This window comes from Neomonachus schauinslandi, chromosome 4 (genome assembly GCF_002201575.2).
Source record: "Neomonachus schauinslandi chromosome 4, ASM220157v2, whole genome shotgun sequence".
NCBI lineage: Eukaryota > Metazoa > Chordata > Mammalia > Carnivora > Phocidae > Neomonachus > Neomonachus schauinslandi.
In genome coordinates, this window is record NC_058406.1 from 61,707,658 (window position 1) to 61,725,917 (window position 18,260).

The 18,260-nt window shown below is 36.9% G+C and overlaps 1 protein-coding gene across 1 annotated transcript in view; it reads left to right on the forward strand.

The window, feature by feature from the left end:
- MSH4 (mutS homolog 4) overlaps nt 1-18,260 on the forward strand; it is a 98,920-nt gene that overhangs the window by 30,034 nt on the left and 50,626 nt on the right. Inside the window, exon 8 of the mRNA XM_021678131.1 lies at nt 2,270-2,337. Coding sequence (XP_021533806.1) covers nt 2,270-2,337 — 68 coding nt within the window. The remainder of the gene's footprint in view (nt 1-2,269; nt 2,338-18,260) is intronic.

Genomic DNA, 18,260 nt, shown 5'->3' on the forward strand with positions numbered 1-18,260 from the left:
GGAAAAGGAAAAGACTTCTGAGTCTTCTTTAAGGTTTCTATTCCTTTGCTCAGTCCCTAAATGCTAAGCCTCTTCAAAGATATGTCCTAGGTTGTCTTTTTACCCTGTGTATTCTTATATGACTTACCTTCCTGCTTTTATAATTATCACTCACATATTCATGACTTCCTAATCTACATCTCATACCCAGATATCTCTACAGACCTTCAGCCCCATCTATCTTATTGCCTACTGAGCACTTTTTAGATGTTCCTCAACCATTTCAAATTCAGTGTTCCCAAACTGTGCTATCTTCCTTCTAAGTCAGTCTTCCTGATTTCAGTGAAGAGCTCTACATCCAACCTCTACTGAGCCAGATACCTGGAAGTCATTCTTTTTTTTTTTAATTTTTAAAAAAGATTTTATTTATTTATTTGACAGAGCACAAGCAGGGAGAGCGACAGGCAGAGGGAGAGGGAGAAGCAGACTCCTTATATGACTTACCTTCCTGGTTTTATAATTAGCACAGGATCCACAGATAATATTTCAGTTCTTTTTTTTTTTACATTTATTTATTATTTATGTAATCTCTGCACTCAGTGTGGGGCTTGAACTAATGACCCCAAGATCAAGAGTCGCATGCTTTGCCGACTGAGCCAGCTGGGTGCCCTGATAATATTTCAGTTCTATATTAAGGAAATGGGTAGGATTTTGACAACAGGAGAATCCTAGAAATGATATTTGAGACAAAGGGAACATGCCTATGCAAGGTATGCTGATGCACATAGGGCGACAACACTTTTTTTGGTTGTAGTTGCTGGGATAAATATCTGATATGAGTGCCATTGGCTGTGATCTTGAGCAGTCATTATTTTCTAGGGAACACTTGTTTTTCTGGGAAGTTGGGGAAGATAGAGTTAACATAAGCTTCTGCAGTTTTATTTAATGTTGATATGAAACAGCTTGCTGTATTTAAGGCATGGCCAGTAGTTACTTATGATTTGAAGCCTTGAGGAATGGCAGGAAATGAGGATTGGGGCTAGCTTGTGAAGGGCTTTTATATAATGGTAAGAAATTTGGGATTTTATCCTGCAAATAATAGGGAGCTGATGATTTTAAATCAGGAGAGTAATATGATCAAACCTTTATTTTAGAAACATTATTCTGGTTGTTATGATAGGCTTAGGGAAGGGAAGAAGAAGAGACCAAAAAAGAAAGAGGCCAATCTATATGAGGGCTTAGGAGAGTCTGGTTAGTGGAATCACATGTAAAATGTCACAATAGTATTATGTCTTATTGAACAGTATAATTTATATTACCGTCTATTTACTGTGATTTTTAAACATAGCTTTAATATAGCTAATTACTGTAGAAGCAGCAAATTAGAAAGGGACCGAGTTGTAGAGGTAGGCAAACTGAAAAATACCACAAGATACTTGGCAGTTTGAACAGGAAGAAAGTGACATAAAATTTTTATCTTTTTGGTTTTTTTTTTAACAGTGTAGCAGGTTGGATCCATTTTGTGAAAGTATCAGTAAGTCTACACAAAAGCTTTGAGGTCACATGTTTCAGTGATGATAATAGTCATGAGTTATTAAGAAACAGTTACTATAGTTTACTGTATTTTAAGTATGAGGAAATGAGTTCATCCTTAAAAGGTCTGTTAAATGGCAAAATTAAAAAAAAACTGGAGATACTTAAAAGGCATAGATTACAATTATCTATGAATTTATTTTTGTAGAAAACTTTAAGCTGGAAAATGAGTTAAGAAGAACAAAAGAACAGTTTTGAGCTCTAGTGTGTGCAAGGCACTTTACATATATTATCTCCCTTACTCCTCACAACAATCCTAGGAGGTAGATGTTACTATCCACATTTAAAAAATGAAAACAACCAAAGTTCAGAGAAAATAGGTAAATTCTGGTAGGCTACATGGTTAGTGGTTGAACTGGGTTTTTAAACTAATCTTAAGTATCAGGAAGAAAAGTTACAGATCAAAAAGGTGGGAAGAAAATTATAACATCTAAAAGCCAGAGAAGTAAGTTTTTAGAAGGAAAGGGTGATCAACAGTGTCAGATTTTGAAGACAGATTATAACTAATAAAATTAAGAAAAGACCGTTAAAATTTATTGTTTTATTCCTGACACGTAAGATAGATAAAGATGATTAAAACAAGTAATGTTTGTAGGTAGAACTGTTCTATTTTATTATTTGAGAATAATACTTTACATAGTTTATATTTTGAACTGTAACACAAAGTTTAAATGCACATGTTTTTTGTTTGTTTCAGTTATATCAAGATTTCTTGATACAGAGCAGCTTCTTTCTGTTTTAGTCCAAATTCCAAAGCAAGACACGGTATGTATGTATATATTATATATTATTATACTTTATATGATATAATTTGTCTTAATGTGATATAACAATTAGAAAATATAAAAATATTTTGGAAAAGTACTTCATTATTAATACCTGGAACATTTTTATGCCTTTTAAAGGAAACATTTTTTCCCAATTTCCTATTCTATGTTATAGTAAAAATGAAAAGTTTCTTAATTGAGGAATTGGCATATTTTCATTAATCAAATATTTACTTAAAAAGTTTATAATCTTTTTAAAACTTAGATTATAATTTTTGCTTAATAAATAACTAGATAAAAATTATCTTAGATCCAAAGATTATGGGTGCTTCTTAAAAGTGAACATTATGTAAAGTTTGATTAGCCTTCAAATATGCTTAAACTTTAAGATGAAACAGTGTCTTTGGATATTTTTCAAAATTAAATACTTAGTGCTTATAGGCACATCCTGTAAAAAAAAGTGATAGATGGTTTTTATTCTTCTCTTTAAGGTGAATTGAAAAATATTTACTTTAATGAAATACACACATATTTTTGCTCATATGCTTAAAAAGGAAAAGAGTTTTGTACATCAGTAGAGTTTGATTTAAAATTTGATTACTTTGTAAATCCATTGAAATCTATGTTTCAGAACTCTTTCTTTATTGTAGAGATAACACTCTTTAGGTTCATTTATAATAAAAACATCATCCGACGGATGGAAAAGCTTTGGCTGTTGGATAGGCACAGAACTAGAAGTTTTCTTAAATAATTGAAATACCTTGTAATAATTCAATATATACAAGTGGGAATTAGCCAAAAACAACTGATGTCTGGAACAAAATTAATTACATTCGTAACATGAGTTTGAAAGTATTCCTCCTCTTTAACTTTCTAGAACAGTGTGTGTAGAACTGGTTTTATTTATCCCTTAAATGTTTGGTAGAATTCACAAATGAAGCTATTAGAACGTGGGATTTTCTTTCTAGGGAGGTTTTCGACTGTAAATCCACCTTATTAAACAGATATGGTGCTATTCAGATTACCTCTTTCTCATTGAATGAGCTTTCGTAGATTGTGTCTTTCAAAGAATTTGTCATTTCACCCAACTTGTTGAATTTATTGGCATTACATTGTTCCTAATGAACTCCTTATTATCCTTTTTATATTTGTAAAACTTGCAGTGATATATTCTTATTCTTGATGTTGGTAATTTAATACTCTCTCTTTTTCTTTCTTAGTCATTCTGGCTAGAGGTTATCAATTTTCTTGGTGTTTTCAAGAAACCAATTTTTGATTTAATTGATTTCGTCTTCTTTTCTTGTTCTCCATTTTGTGGATTTCTTTTATCAGTCTTTTTTTTTTTTGAGCGAATATTTGTTTGTTTGCTTGTTTTCTTCCAAGTTTTTATTTCAATTCCAGTTAGGTAATATACAGTGTAATATTAGTTTCAGGTGTGCAATATAATGATTCAACACTTCTGTACAACACCCAGTGCTCATCACAAGTGTACTTCTTAATCCCCATTACCCATTTAACCCATTACCCACCAACCTCCCCTCTAGTAATCCTCAGGTCTCTACAGTTAAGAGTCTGTCTTCTGGTTTGCTTCTCTCTCTCTCTCTCTCTTTTTCTTTCCTCTGCTTACTCTGTGCTTAGTTTGCTCTTCTTTCTCAGGATTCTGAAGGTAGAAGCTGAGATGATCGATTTGAGACCTTTTTTTTCTTTTCTAATATAGTCATTTAGTGCTATAAATTTCCCTCTGAGTAATGCTTTAGCTATAGTACACAATTTTTTAAAACTAATTTATTTGAGAGAGAGTGAGCAAGTGAAAGAGAGAGACAGAGAGCACAAACGGGGAAAGGCAGAAGCAGACTCCCCACTGAGCAGGGAGCCCAATGTGGGGCTCCATCCCAGGACCCTGGGATCATGACTTGAGCCAAAGGGAGATGCTTAACTGACTGAGCTGCCCAGGCACCCCTATATTTCACAATTTTTGATATGTTGTGTTTGTCATTCAAAAAAGTTAAAAATATCTTCTAATTTCATTTTTAATTTCTTCTTTGACATGGGTTATTTAGAAGTGTGTTATTTAGTTTCCAGTATTTGGGAATTTCCCAGGTATCTTTCTATTACAAATCTCTATAATTTAATTCCATTGTGGTCAAGGACATATTGTCTGATACGGATCCTTTGAGTTTTATTGACTCTTGTTTTTATGGCCCAGAATATGATCTATCTTGGAAATGTTCCATGTACTTGAAAACAATGTATATTTTACTGTTGTTGCATGGAATTTTCCATGAATATCAGTTAGTTCAAGTTGACTGATAATATTCTTCAAGTCTTTTTATTTCTTTTAAGATTTATTTATTTATTTAACTTTTTTTAAAGATTTATTTATTTAGTTTAGAGAGGGGAGCAGGGAGAGAGTGCATGAGTTGGGGAAGAGGGAGAGAAGCAGACTCCCTACTGAGCACAGAGCCCAATGAGGGGCTCAGTCCCACGACCCCAAGATCATGACCTGAGCTGAAATCAAGAGTTGGTCACTTAACCAACTGAGCCACCCAGGAGCCCCGTTTTATTTATTTTAGAGAGAGAGAGAGCGCAAGAGAGTACAAATGAGGGGAGGGGCAGAGGGAGAGGGAGAGAGAATCTCAAGCAGATTTCCTGCTGAGCACAGAGCCGATTGTGGGGCTCAATATGACAACCCTGAGATCATGACTTGAGCCAAAAGCACGAGTCAGACATTTAACCGACTGAGCCATCCAGGTGCCCCTCTTCAAGTCTTCTATATTTTTATTGGTTTTTTTGTCTATTTATTCTATCAGTTATTGAGAGAGGGATGCTGACAACTCCAACTATAATTGTGGATTTGTCTATTTCTCTTAGAAGTTCTCTTTTTAATAGTGGACCCTCTGTGTATACTAATTTGCATATGTAAGTTCAAAATCATTTGCATACATAAAGTTCAAAATCATTTTCCTCCTCCCTCAATCATTTTTTTTTCTTTTTCAAGTTTTTATTTAAATTCCAGTTAGTTAACATACAGTGTAGTATTAGTTTCAGGTGTTGAATTTAATGATTCATCACTTACATACAATACCTAGTGCTTATCACAAGTGCCTTCCTTAATACCCACCACCCATTTAACTCATCCCCCTGCCTACCTCCCCTCCAGTAACTCTCAGTTTTTTCTCTATAGTTAAGAGTCTGTTTTATGGTTTGCCTCTCTTTTTTTTCCCTCTCTGTGTTCATCTGTTTTGTTTCTTAAATTTCACATAAGAGTGAAGTCATACGGTATTTGTCTTTCTCTGACTATTTCACTTAGCATAATATACTCTAGCTCCAACCGTGTTGTTGTAAATGGCAAGATTTCATTCTTTTTTTATGGCTGAGTAATATTCTACTGTGTGTGTGTTTATATACACATATATATACCAACTCTTTTTTTTTTATTATGTTATGTTAATCACCATACATTACATCATTAGTTTTTGATGTAGTGTTCCATGATTCATTGTTTGTGTATAACACCCAGTGCTCCATGCAGAACATGCCCTCTTTAATACCCATCACCAGGCTAACCTATCCCCCCACCTTGCTCCCCTCTAGAACCCTCAGTTTGTTTTTCAGGTCCATAGTCTCTCATGGTTCATCTCCCCCTCCGATTTCCCCCGTTCATTCTTCCCCTCCTGCTATTTTCTTCTTCTTTTTTTTTTAACATATAATGTATTATTTGTTTCAGAGGTACAGGTCTGTGATTCAACAGTCTTACACAATTCACAGCGCTCACCATAGCACATTCCCCAATGTCTATCACCCAGCCATCCCATCCTTCCCACCCCCCACCACTCCAGCAACCCTTAGTTTGTTTCCTGAGATTAAGAATTCCCCATATCAGTGAGGTCATATGATACATGTCTTTCTCTGATTTATTTCGCTTAGCATCATATCCACCAGTTCCATCCACCTCATTGCAAATGGCAAGATTTCATTCCTTTTGATGGCTGCATAATATTCCATTGTATGTATATACCACATTTTCTTTATCCATTCATCTGTCAATGGACATCTTGGCTCTTTCCACAGTTTGGCTATTGTGGACATTGCTGCTATAAACATCGGGGTGCACGTACCCCTTCAGATCCCTACATTTGTATCTTTGGGGTAAACACCCAGTAATGCAATTGCTGGATCGTATGGTAGCTCTATTTTCAGCTTTTTGAGGAACCTCCATGCTGTTTTCCAGAGTGGCTGCACCACCTTGCATTCTCACCAACAGTGTAGGAGGGTTCCCCTTTCTCCGCATCCCCGCCGACATCTGTCATTTCCTGACTTGTTAATTTTAGCCATTCTGACTGGTGTGAGGTGGTATCTCATTGAGGTTTTGATTTGGATTTCCCTGATGCTGAGCGATGTTGAGCACTTTTTCATGTGTCTGTTGGCCATTTGGATGTCTTCTTTGCAGATATGTCTGTTCATGTCTTCTGCCCATTTCTTGATTGGATCATTTGTTCTTTGGGTGTTGAGTTTGACAAGTTCTTTATAGATTTTGGATACTAGCCCTTTCTCTGATATGTCATTTGCAAATATCTTCTCCCATTCTGTAGGTTGTCTTTTAGTTTTCTTGATTGTTTCTTTTGCTGTGCAGAACCTTCTTATCTTGATGAAGTTCCAGTAGTTTATTTCTGCTTTTGTTTCCCTTGCTTCAGGAGATATATCTAGCAAGAAGTTGCTATGGCCGAGGTCAAAGAGGTTGCTGCCTGTGTTCTCCTCTAGGATTTGGATGGATTCCTGTCTCACATTTAGGTCTTTCATTCATTTTGAGTTTATCTTTGTGTATGGTGTAAGAAGGTGGCCCAGTTTAATTCTTTTGCATGTAGCTCTCCAGTTTTCCCAACACCATTTGTTGAAGAGACTGTCCTTTTTCCATTGGATATTCTTTCCTGCTTTGCTGAAGCTTGGTTGACCATAGAGTTCAGAGTCCACTTCTGGGTTCTCTGTTCTGTTCCACTGATCTATGTGTCTGTTTTTGTGCCAGTTCCATACCATTTTGATCACTACAGCTTTGTAATATAGCTTGAAGTCCAGAATTGTGATGCCACCAGCTTTGGTTTTCTTTTTCAACATTCCTTTTGCTATTTGGGGTCTTTGTGTTTCCATACAAATTTTAGGATTGTTTGTTCTAGCTCTGTGAAAAATGTTGATAGTATTTTGATAGGGATGGCATTAAATGTATAGATTGCTTTGGGTAGTATAGACATTTTAACAATTTTTATTCTTCCAATCTATGAGCCAGGGAATGTTTTTCCAATTCTATGTGTCTTTCATCAGTGTTTTATAGTTTTCAGAGTACAATCCTTTACCTTTTGGTTAGGTTTATTCCTAGGTATCTTATGGTTTTTGGTGCAGTTGTTAATGGGATCAGTTCCTTGATTTCTCTTTCTTCTGCTTCATTGTTAGTGTATAGAAATGCAGCTAACTTCTGTGCATTGATTTTATATCCTGTGACTTTGCTGAATTCTTATACGAGTTCTAATAATTTTTGGGTGGAGTCTTTTGGGTCTTTGGGTTTTCTACATGATAGAGAATCATGTTGTCTCTGAAGAGTGAGAGTTTGACTTCTTCTTTGCCAATTTGATGCCTTTTTTTTATTCTTCTTGTCTGATTGCTGAGGCTAGGACTTCTAGTACTGTGTTGAACAACAGAGGTGAGATAGGGCATCTCTGTCATGTTCCTGATCTTAGCGGAAAAGCTCTCAGTTTTTCCCCATTGAGAATGATATTCACTGCGGGATTTTCATGCTTTTATGACATTGAGGTATGTTCTCTCTCCATCCCTACACTGTGGAGAGTTTTAATCAAGAAGGGATGCTGTATTTCGTCAAATGCTTTTTCTGCATCTATCGAGAAGATCATATGGTTCTTGTCCTTTCTTTTATTAATGTTGATTGATTTGATTGATTTGGGGATATCAAACCACCCTTGCATCCCAGAAATAAATCCCACTTGGTCATGTTGAATAATCCTTTTAATGTACTATTGGATCCTATTGGCTAGTATCTTGGTGAGTCCAAAACACTTTGGATAAAAACTGTTAGAACTTCAAAGAGAAGGGATAATGAATTAAAATGGCAGTGTAGTCAGAGGACCCTCTGCTTTCCTCGTCCTTCGAAAACAGCTACATATCTATGAAATCATTCTGAATACTCAAGAAATCGATCTGACGACTGATAGAACATACTGCACAACTGGATGGAGAGAAGAAGCTCCTTAGAGGAAGGTAGGAAGTACGGAACCATTGTTTGAGAGAGAAAAAGGTCGCAGGTGCTGTGGAGGGAAGGGAGCCCTTGTCACAAAAAGTTAAGAGACAGTGGAGTACACAGGGATAAACACAAAGAGAACACTTCCCCAAAGCCATTGGCTGGGAAAGCAAAAGGGGCTGAATTTCATGAGTTTTTGCACCTAGCAGGGCTCAAAGACTGGAGTTTTAGAGGTTCCCAGTTTTGGGTGGGATAGAGACCCGAGGAAGCTGTCCTACTTCTGGAGAAGAGGCATGCAAACAACCCAGGGACAAACTGCATAATCTGAGGAGTGCCTAAGGGGCCTGGGGAGAGATTGCTTGTACTTTTTGGAGAGCATCTGTGAGAGGCAGCATTGCTTCTCTGGGGACAAAAGAACCAGCAGGCACCATTTTCCTCTCCCACCCTTAAGCATAGGTGTAGAGACACCTGCTGAGGGTGGCTAACCTGGACACTGGCTCTTTGCTGTGCTTTACTCCAAAATCCACACTTCTGCATTCTGGCGCAACTGCCCTTCAGGGTCAGTCCCAGTGCAGTGAGACCTTTTCCCACAGGAAAAGAGAAGATCTCTGTCACACCAGGTACTTGAAGTTTGGAATTTTAAAATTCAGCAGTCCTGGCTAGGGTAGAGCTCAAGGTGTGCTGTGCTGCTCCAGGCAGGCACGTGACCCAAAGACCGTCAGTGTGAAATCAGTGATCTAAAAAATACCTGTGACACACAAGGGGAAATTACTCGCTCCTCTGAAAGCAGTAAGCATGGACTCCTCTCTCCAGGGACAAAGGAGCAGATTGGCACCATTTCCCACCACCAACCCCTCAGCATAAACCAACTTCAGTAAACAGCACAGCACCAACAATGGCTGCCTAACCTGCTTACCTCAAGTCCTACCCCCGTGCGCTCTGCTGGGACTGCTTTTCTCAGGCAAGTGTGCCTAACAACCCTCCCCCAGAAGACCATCTCAAACCTCCACACACACCATGTCTCCTGACTACAAGAGTTCTGCAAAGCTTCAGTTCTAGTGGAAATAGAATATGACATAGAATTATGGAAAGTAATGAAGCTGAACAAAAGAGAAAAAAATTTTTCTTTTTTTTTTTAAAGATTTTATTTATTTGACAGAGAGAGAGACAGCAAGAGCAGGAACACAAGCAGGGGGAGTGGGAGAGGGAGAAGCAGGCTTCCCGCGGAGCAGGGAGCCCGATGTGGGACTCGATCCCAGGACCCTGGGATCATGACCTGAGCTGAATGCAGACGCTTAACGACTGAGCCACCCAGGCACCCAAGAGAAAAAAATTTTTGATCATGAAAGTAGACGTAGGAAACTCAGTGACTCCATCAAACGTAATAACATTCATATCATAGGAGTCCCAGAAGAAAAAGAGAGAGGAAAGGGAGCAGAAGGTTTATTTGAAGAAATTATAGCTGAAAACTTCCCTAACCTGGGGAAGGAAGCAGACATCCAAATCCACGAGGCACAGAGACTCCCATCAGAATTGACAAAAGCAGGTCAACACCAAGACACATTGTAGTTAAATTTGCAAAATATACTAATAAAGAAAAAATCCTAAAAGCAACAAGACATAAGAAAAGAAGTCCCTAACTTACAAGGGAACATCAATAAGGTTATCAACATGTCTTCCACAGAAACCTGGCAGGCAAGAAGGGAGTGACATGATATATTCAATGTGCTCATTGGGAAAAATATGCAGCCAAGAATACTCTGTCTCACAAGGCAATCATTCAGAATAGAAGGATAGACAGTTTCCCAGAAAAATAAAAACTGAAGGAGTTTGTTACCACTAGACCAGCTTAAAGGGGACTCTGAGTGGGAAGGAAAGGCCCAAAACAACAAAGACTAGAAAAGAACAGAGAAAATTTCCAGAAACAACAAAACAAATAATAAAATGGCACTAAATACATATCTGTCAGTAATTACTCTGAATGCAAATGGACTAAATGCTCTAATCAGAAGACATAGTGTGTCAGAATGGATAAAAAAACAAAATCCATCTATATGTTGCCTACAAGAGACTCATTTTAGATCTAAAAACATCTGCATATTGAAAATGAGGGGATGGAGAAACATTTATCACACAAATGGATGTCAAAAAAAAGCCAGAGTAGCCATACTTATATCAGACAAACTAGATTTTAAGCCAAAGACTGTAACAAGAGATGAAGAAGGACGCTATATCATAACAAAGGGGTCTATCCAAGAAGAATATCTAACAGTTGTAAACATTTATGCCCTCAACTTGGGAGCATCCAAATATACAAAACCATTAATAACAAACATAAAGGAACTTATTGATAATATACAATAATAGTAGGGGACTTTCACACCCCACTTACATCAATGGACAGATCATTTAAGCAAAAAAAATCAACAAGGAAACAGTGGCTTTGAATGACACACTGGACCAGATGAACTTAACAAATATATTCAGAATGTTTCATCCTAAAACAGCAGAATACACATTCTTTTCAAGCACACATGGGACATTCTCCAGAAGAGATCACACACTAGGTCACAAATCAGGCCTCAACAAGTACAAAAAGACAGAGACCATACAATGCATGTTTTCTGACCAAAATACTATGAACCTTGAAGTCAACCACAAGAAAATATTTGGAAAGACCACAAATACATGGAGGTTAAAGAACATCCTACTAAAGAATGAATGGGTCAACCAGGAAATTAAAGAAGAAATAAAAAAATACATGGAAACAAATGAAAAGGAAAACACAAAACCTTTGGGATGCAGCAAAAGTGGTCATATGATGGAAGTATATAGCAATACAGGCATACTTCAAGAAGCAAGCAAAATCCCAAATAAACAACCTAACTTTACACCTAAGGAGGTTGACAAAGAACAACAAACGAAGCCTAAAGCCAACAGAAGAAAGGAAATAATAAATATTAGAGCAGAAATAAATGATATAGAAAAAAATAGAACAGATCAACAAAGCTAAGAGCTAGTTCTTTGAATGAATTAATAAAATTGATAAATACTTAGCCAGACTTATTAAAAAGAAAAGAGAAATGACCCAAATAAATAAAATCACAAATGAGTGAGGAGAGATCACAACCAACACCACAGAAATTATAATATTATGAAAAATTATATGCCAACAAATTGGACAATCTGGAAGAAATGGATAAATTCCTAGAAACGTATAAACTACCAAAACTGAAACAGGAAGAAATAGAAAACTTCAACAGACTGATAACCAGCAAAGAAATTGAATCCGTAATCAAAAATCTCCCAACAAGCAAAAGTCTAGGGCCAGATGACTTTACAGAGGAATTCTATCAAACATTTAAAGAAGAGTTAATACCTATTCTTATCAAACAATTCCAAAAAATAGAAATGGAAGGAGAACTTCCAAACTCATTTTATGAGGCCAGTATTACCTTGATTCCAAAACCAGACAAAGACTCCACTAAAAAAGAGAACTATAGGCCAATATGCCTGATGAACACAGATGCAAAAATCCTCAATAAAATACTACCAAATTGAATCCAACAGTATGTTAAAAGAATCACTGACCACTATCAAGTGGGATTTACTCCTGGCTTTCAAGGGTGGTTCAATATTTGCAAATCAATCAACATGATACACCACATTAATAAAGGATAAGAACCATATGATCCTCTCAATTGATTGAGAAAAAACATCTGAGAAAGAATAACATCCATTCATGGTGTTAGAGAATGGTCGAGTTTCATTCTTCTGCATGTGGCTGTCCAATTTTCCCAGCAACATTTACTGAAGAGACTGTCTTTTTTCCATTGCATGTTTTTTCCTGCTTTGTCGAAGATTATTTGACCATAGAGTTGAAGGTCCATATCTGGGTTCTCTATTCTGTTCCATTGGTCTCTATGTCTGTTTTTGTGCCAGTACCATGCTGTCTTGTTGATCACAGCTTTGTAATACAACTTGAAATCAGGCAACGTGATCCCCCCAGCTTTCTCTTTCTTTTTCAACATTTCCTTGGCGATTTGGGGTCTTTTCTGATTCCATACAAATTTTAGGATTGTTTGTTCCAGCACTTTGAAAAATGTCATTGGAATTTTGATCGGGATGGCATTGAAGGTATAGATTGCTCTGGGTAGCATAGACATTTTTTTTTTTTTTAAGATTTTATTTATTTATTCGACAGAGAGAGAGAGAGAGACAGCGAGAGAGGGAATACAAGCAGGGGGAGTGGGAGAGGGAGAAGCAGGCTTCCCGCGGAGCAGGGAGCCCGATGTGGGGCTCGATCCCAGGACCCTGGGATCATGACCTGAGCCGAAGGCAGATTCTTAACGACTGAGCCACCCAGGTGCCCCTAGCATAGACATTTTAACAATGTTTATTCTTCCGATTCATGAGCATGGAATATTTTTCTATCTTTTTGTGTCTTCTTCAATTTCTTTCATGAGTGTTCTGTAGTTCCTAGAGTATAGATCCTTTACCTCTTTGGTTAGGTTTATTCCGAGGTATCTTATGGTTTTCGGTGCTATTGTAAATGCAGTCGTTTCTCTAATTTCTCTTTCTACAGTTGCATTGTTAGTGTATAAGAAAGCAACTGATTTCTGTGCATTGATTTTGTATCCTGCCACATTACTGAATTGCTACATGAGTTCTAGTAATTTGGGGGTGGAGTCTTTTGGGTTTTCCACATAAAGTATCATGTCGTCTGCGAAGAGAGAGTTTGACTTCTTCTTTGCCAATTTGAATACCTTTTATTTCTTTTTGTTGTCTGATTGCTGTTGCTAGGACTTGTAGTACTATGTTGAACAATAGTGGCGAGAGTGTGCATCCTTGTCGTGTTCCTGATCTTAAGAGAAAGGCTCTGAGCTTTTCCCCATTGAGGATGATACTCGCTGTGGGTTTTTCATAGAGAAAACTAATAGGCTAACAGACACATGAAAAAATGTTCATCATCATTAGCCATCAGGGAAATTCAAATCAAAACCACATTGAGATACCACCTTACACCAGATAGAATGGCAAAAATGGACAGGGAAAGAAACAACAAATGTTGGAGAGGTTGTGGAGAAAGGGGAATCCTCTTACACTGTTGGTGGGAACGCAAGTTGGTACAGCCACTTTGGAAAACAGTGTGGAGGTTCCTCAAAAATTTAAAAATAGAGCTACCCTATGACCCAGCAATTGCACTCCTGGGTATTTACCCCAAAGACACAGATGTAGTGAAAAGAAGGGCCATATGCACCACAGTGTTCATAGCAGCAATGTCCACAATAGCCAAACTGTGGAAAGAGCCGAGATGCCCTTCAACAGATGAATGGATAAAGAAGATGTGGTCCATATATACAATGGAATATTACTCAGCCATCAGAAAGGATGAATACCCAACTTTTACATCAACATGGATGAGACTAGAGGAGATTATGCTAAGTGAAATAAGTCAAGCAGAGAAAGTCAATTATCATATGGTTTCACTTATTGGTGGAACATAAGGAATAGCATGAAGGACATTAGGAGAAGGAAAGGAAAAATGAAGGGGGGAAATCGGAGGGAGAGATGAACCATAAGAGACTATGGACTCTGAGAAACAAACTGAGAGTTTTAGAGGGGAGAGGGTGGGGGAATGGGTTAACCTGGTGATGGGTGTTAAGGAGGGCACATACTGCATGGAGCACTGGGTGTTATACGAGAACAACGGATCGTGGATCACCACATCAAAAGCTAATGATGTATTGTATGGTGACTAACATAACATAATAAAATTTTAAAAAGAAAGAAAGAAAGAATAACATCCATTCATGATAAAAACTCTCAACAAAGTAGGAATAGAGGGAACATACCTCAACATAATAAAGGCCATATACAAAAAACCCACGGCTAATATCATCCTCAATGGGGGAAAACTAAGAGCTTTGGAATAAACCTAACGAAAGAGGTAAAGGATCTGTACTCTAAAAACTACAGAATACCTATGAAGTAAATTGAGGAAGACACAAAGAAATGGAAGAACATTCCATGCTCGTGGATTGGAAGAATAAATATTTTATAATGACTATACTACCCAGAGCAATCTACACATTTAATGCCATCCCTATCAAAATACTATCAACATTTTTCACAGAGCTAGAACAAACAATCCTAAAATTTGTATGGAAACACAAAGACCCCAAATAGCAAAAGGAATGTTGAAAAAGAAAACCAAAGCTGGTGGCCTCACAATTCTGGACTTCAAGCTATATTACAAAGCTGTAGTGATCAAAATGGTATGGAACTGGCACAAAAACAGACACATAGATCAGTGGAACAGAACAGAGAACCCAGAAGTGGACTCTGAACTCTATGGTCAACCAAGCTTCAGCAAAGCAGGAAAGAATATCCAATGGAAAAAGGACAGTCTCTTCAACAAATGGTGTTGGGAAAACTAGACAGCCATATGCAAAAGAATAAAACTGGGCCACTTTCTTACACCATACACAAAGATAAACTTAAAATGGATGAAAGACCTAAATGTGAGACAGGAATCCATCAAAATCCTAGAGGAGAACACAGGCAGCAACCTCTTTGACCTTGACCATAGCAATGTCTTACTAGTTATATCTCCTGAGGCAAGGGAAACAAAGGCAAAAATGTAGTTTTGGAATTTAGTCAAGATAAAAAGCAAAGTAAGCAGTCAACAAAACTAAAAGACAACCTACAGAATGGGAGAAGATATTTGCAAATGACATATCTGATAAAGGGTTAGTATCCAAGATCTATAAAGAATATATTAAACTCAACACCAAAAAAACAAATGATCCAATCAAGAAATGGGCAAAAGACATGAACAGACATTTCTCCAAAGAAGACATCCAAATGGCCAACAGACACATGAAAAAATGCTCAACATCCCTTAGGATCAGGGAAATATAAATCAAAACCACAATGAGAAACCACCTTACACCAGTCAGAATGGCTAAAATCAACAAGTCGGGAAAAACAAGTGTTGGCAAGGGTCACTCTGGAAAACAGTATGGAGGTTCCTCAAGATGTTAAAAATAGAGCTACCCTATGACCCAGCAATTGCACTACTAGGTATTTACCCCAAAGATACAAATATAGAATCTGAAGGGCACATGTACCCCCAGTGTTCATAGCAGCAATGTCCACAATAGTCAAAATATGGAAGGAGACCAGATGTCCATCGACAGATGAATGGATAAAGAAGATGTGGTGTATATACACAATGGAGCATTACTCAGCCATCAGAAAGGATGAATACTTACCATTTACATCGACATGGATGGAACTGGAGGGTATTATGCGGAGTGAAAAAAGCCAGAGAAAGACAATTATCATATGGTTATACATCACTCATATGTGGAATATAACAAACAGCACAGAGGATCATAGTGGAATGGAAGGAAGACTGAATGGGAAGTCATCAGGGAGGGAGAAAAATCATGAGAGACTCTTAACTCTAGGAAACAAACTAAAGGTTGCTGGAGGGGAGTTGGGTAGGGGTATGGGGTAATTGTGTGATGGGCATTAAGAAGGCAGGTGATGTGATGAGCACTGGGTGTTATACACAACTGATGAATTATTGAACTCTACATTTGAAATTAGTGATGTACTATATGTTGGCTAATTGAATTTAAATAAAATTTTTGGAGCTCTGTTATTAGGTACATAAACATTTAAGATTGCTATGTCTTCAGCTTTATCATTATAAAATGGCCCTTTTTTCCTAGTAATATTATTTTGCTCTGAAATCTGTGTTTAATATTAATATATCCACTCCAGCTTTCTTTTGATGAGTTGGCATGATATAGCTTTTACCATTCTTTTAACTTCTTTGTGTCTTTATATTTAAAGTGGGTTTCTTATAGACAACATATATTTGGATCTTGTTCTTTGTGTACAATCAGAAAATACCTTATTTTTAATTGGGGTATTTATTTCATTTACACTCAGTGAGATTATTGGTATGTTTTGATTAAATCTGCTATCATATTACTTCTTTTTCTACTTATCTGTTCCCTTTTTCCTTTTTTTCTGCCTTCTTTTTCTGCCTTCTATCCTTTGTTGATTTATTAGATAGAATTATTAGATAGAATTCATTATTTTGATATTTTAGTGGTTGTTTTAGGACTTATAGCTGAATTCAGTACACCTTCAAATAATATTCACATATGGTATAAGAACCATACACCATTGGCAGCAAAAGCAAAAATAAACAAACTAAAAATCTTTTTCACAGCAAAGGAATGATCAACAAAATGAAAAGGCAACTATAGAATTGGAGAAAATATTTGCAACTCATATATCTGATAAGGAGATAATATTCAAAATATGTAAAGAACTCTTACAACTCAATAGCAAGAAAACAATCTGATTTTAAAATAGGCAGAAGAACTGACAAAGCAGACATGCAAATGGCCAATAGGTACATGAAAAGGTGCCCAACATCAATAATCATCAGGAAAATGCAAATTTACTCTAGTGGGATCTCACCTCAAACTTGTTAGAATGGCTGTCATCAAAAAGACAAGAAATAACAAGTGTTGATGAGGATGCAGAGAAAAGGGAAACCTTGTGTAGTCTTGGTAGGAATGTAAATTGGTACAGCCAACATGGAAAACAATATGGAGGTTCTTCAAAAAATTAAAAATAGCACTACCATATGATCCAGCAGTCCCACTTTTAGGTATATACCTAGAGAAAATGAAAACAGGCTTTCAAAGAGATAATTCCCATGTTCATTTTAGTGTTATTCATTGTAGTGTTACTCAAGATACAGAAACAACCTAAGTGTTCACTGATGTATGAATGGATAGAGAAAATGTAATACACACACACACGTACACTTAATGGAATATTATGCAACCATGAAAAAGAAGGAAATCCTGCCACTTGCAGCAACGTGGATGGACCTTGAGGGCATTATGCTAAGTGAAATAAGCCAGACAGAAAAAGATAAATACTGTATAGTATCAATTATATGTGAAATTTAAATGCATGGTATCGGTTACATATGAAATCTGAATACATATATACATACATGCATTCATAGGTACATACATATATGTGTATGGCACACACACACACAAAGACCAAACTCACAGATAGAGAGACTAGAAAGGTGATTGCCAGGGACTGGGGTGTGGGGGAAATAGGGAGAAGTTGGTAAAAGGTATAAACTTCCAACTGTAAGATGAATAAGGTCTGAGGATCTAATATAAAACATGGTGAATGTAGCTGGTAACACTATCTTGTATAATTTATATTTGCTAAAAGAGTAGATTAAAAGTTCTCACACAAAAAAAATTGAGATGGATGTGTTAATTAACTAATTGGGGGGAATTCTTGCAATGTATGTGAGTATCAAATCACCACAATGTATACTTTAAATATCTTACAATTTTAGGGCACCTGGGTGGCTCAGTCGTTAAGCGTCTGCCTTCGGCTCAGGTCATGATCCCAGGGTCCTGGGATCAAGTCCCACATCGGGCTCCCTCCTCGGCGGGAAGCCTGCTCTCCCTCTCCCACTCCCGCTGCTTGTGTTCCTGCTCTCGCTATCTCTGTCTCTGTCAAATTTAAATAAATAAATAAATAAATAAATAAATAAATATCTTACAATTTTATATGTTAATTATTCCTTAATAAAGCTGAAATAAAAAGAAAAG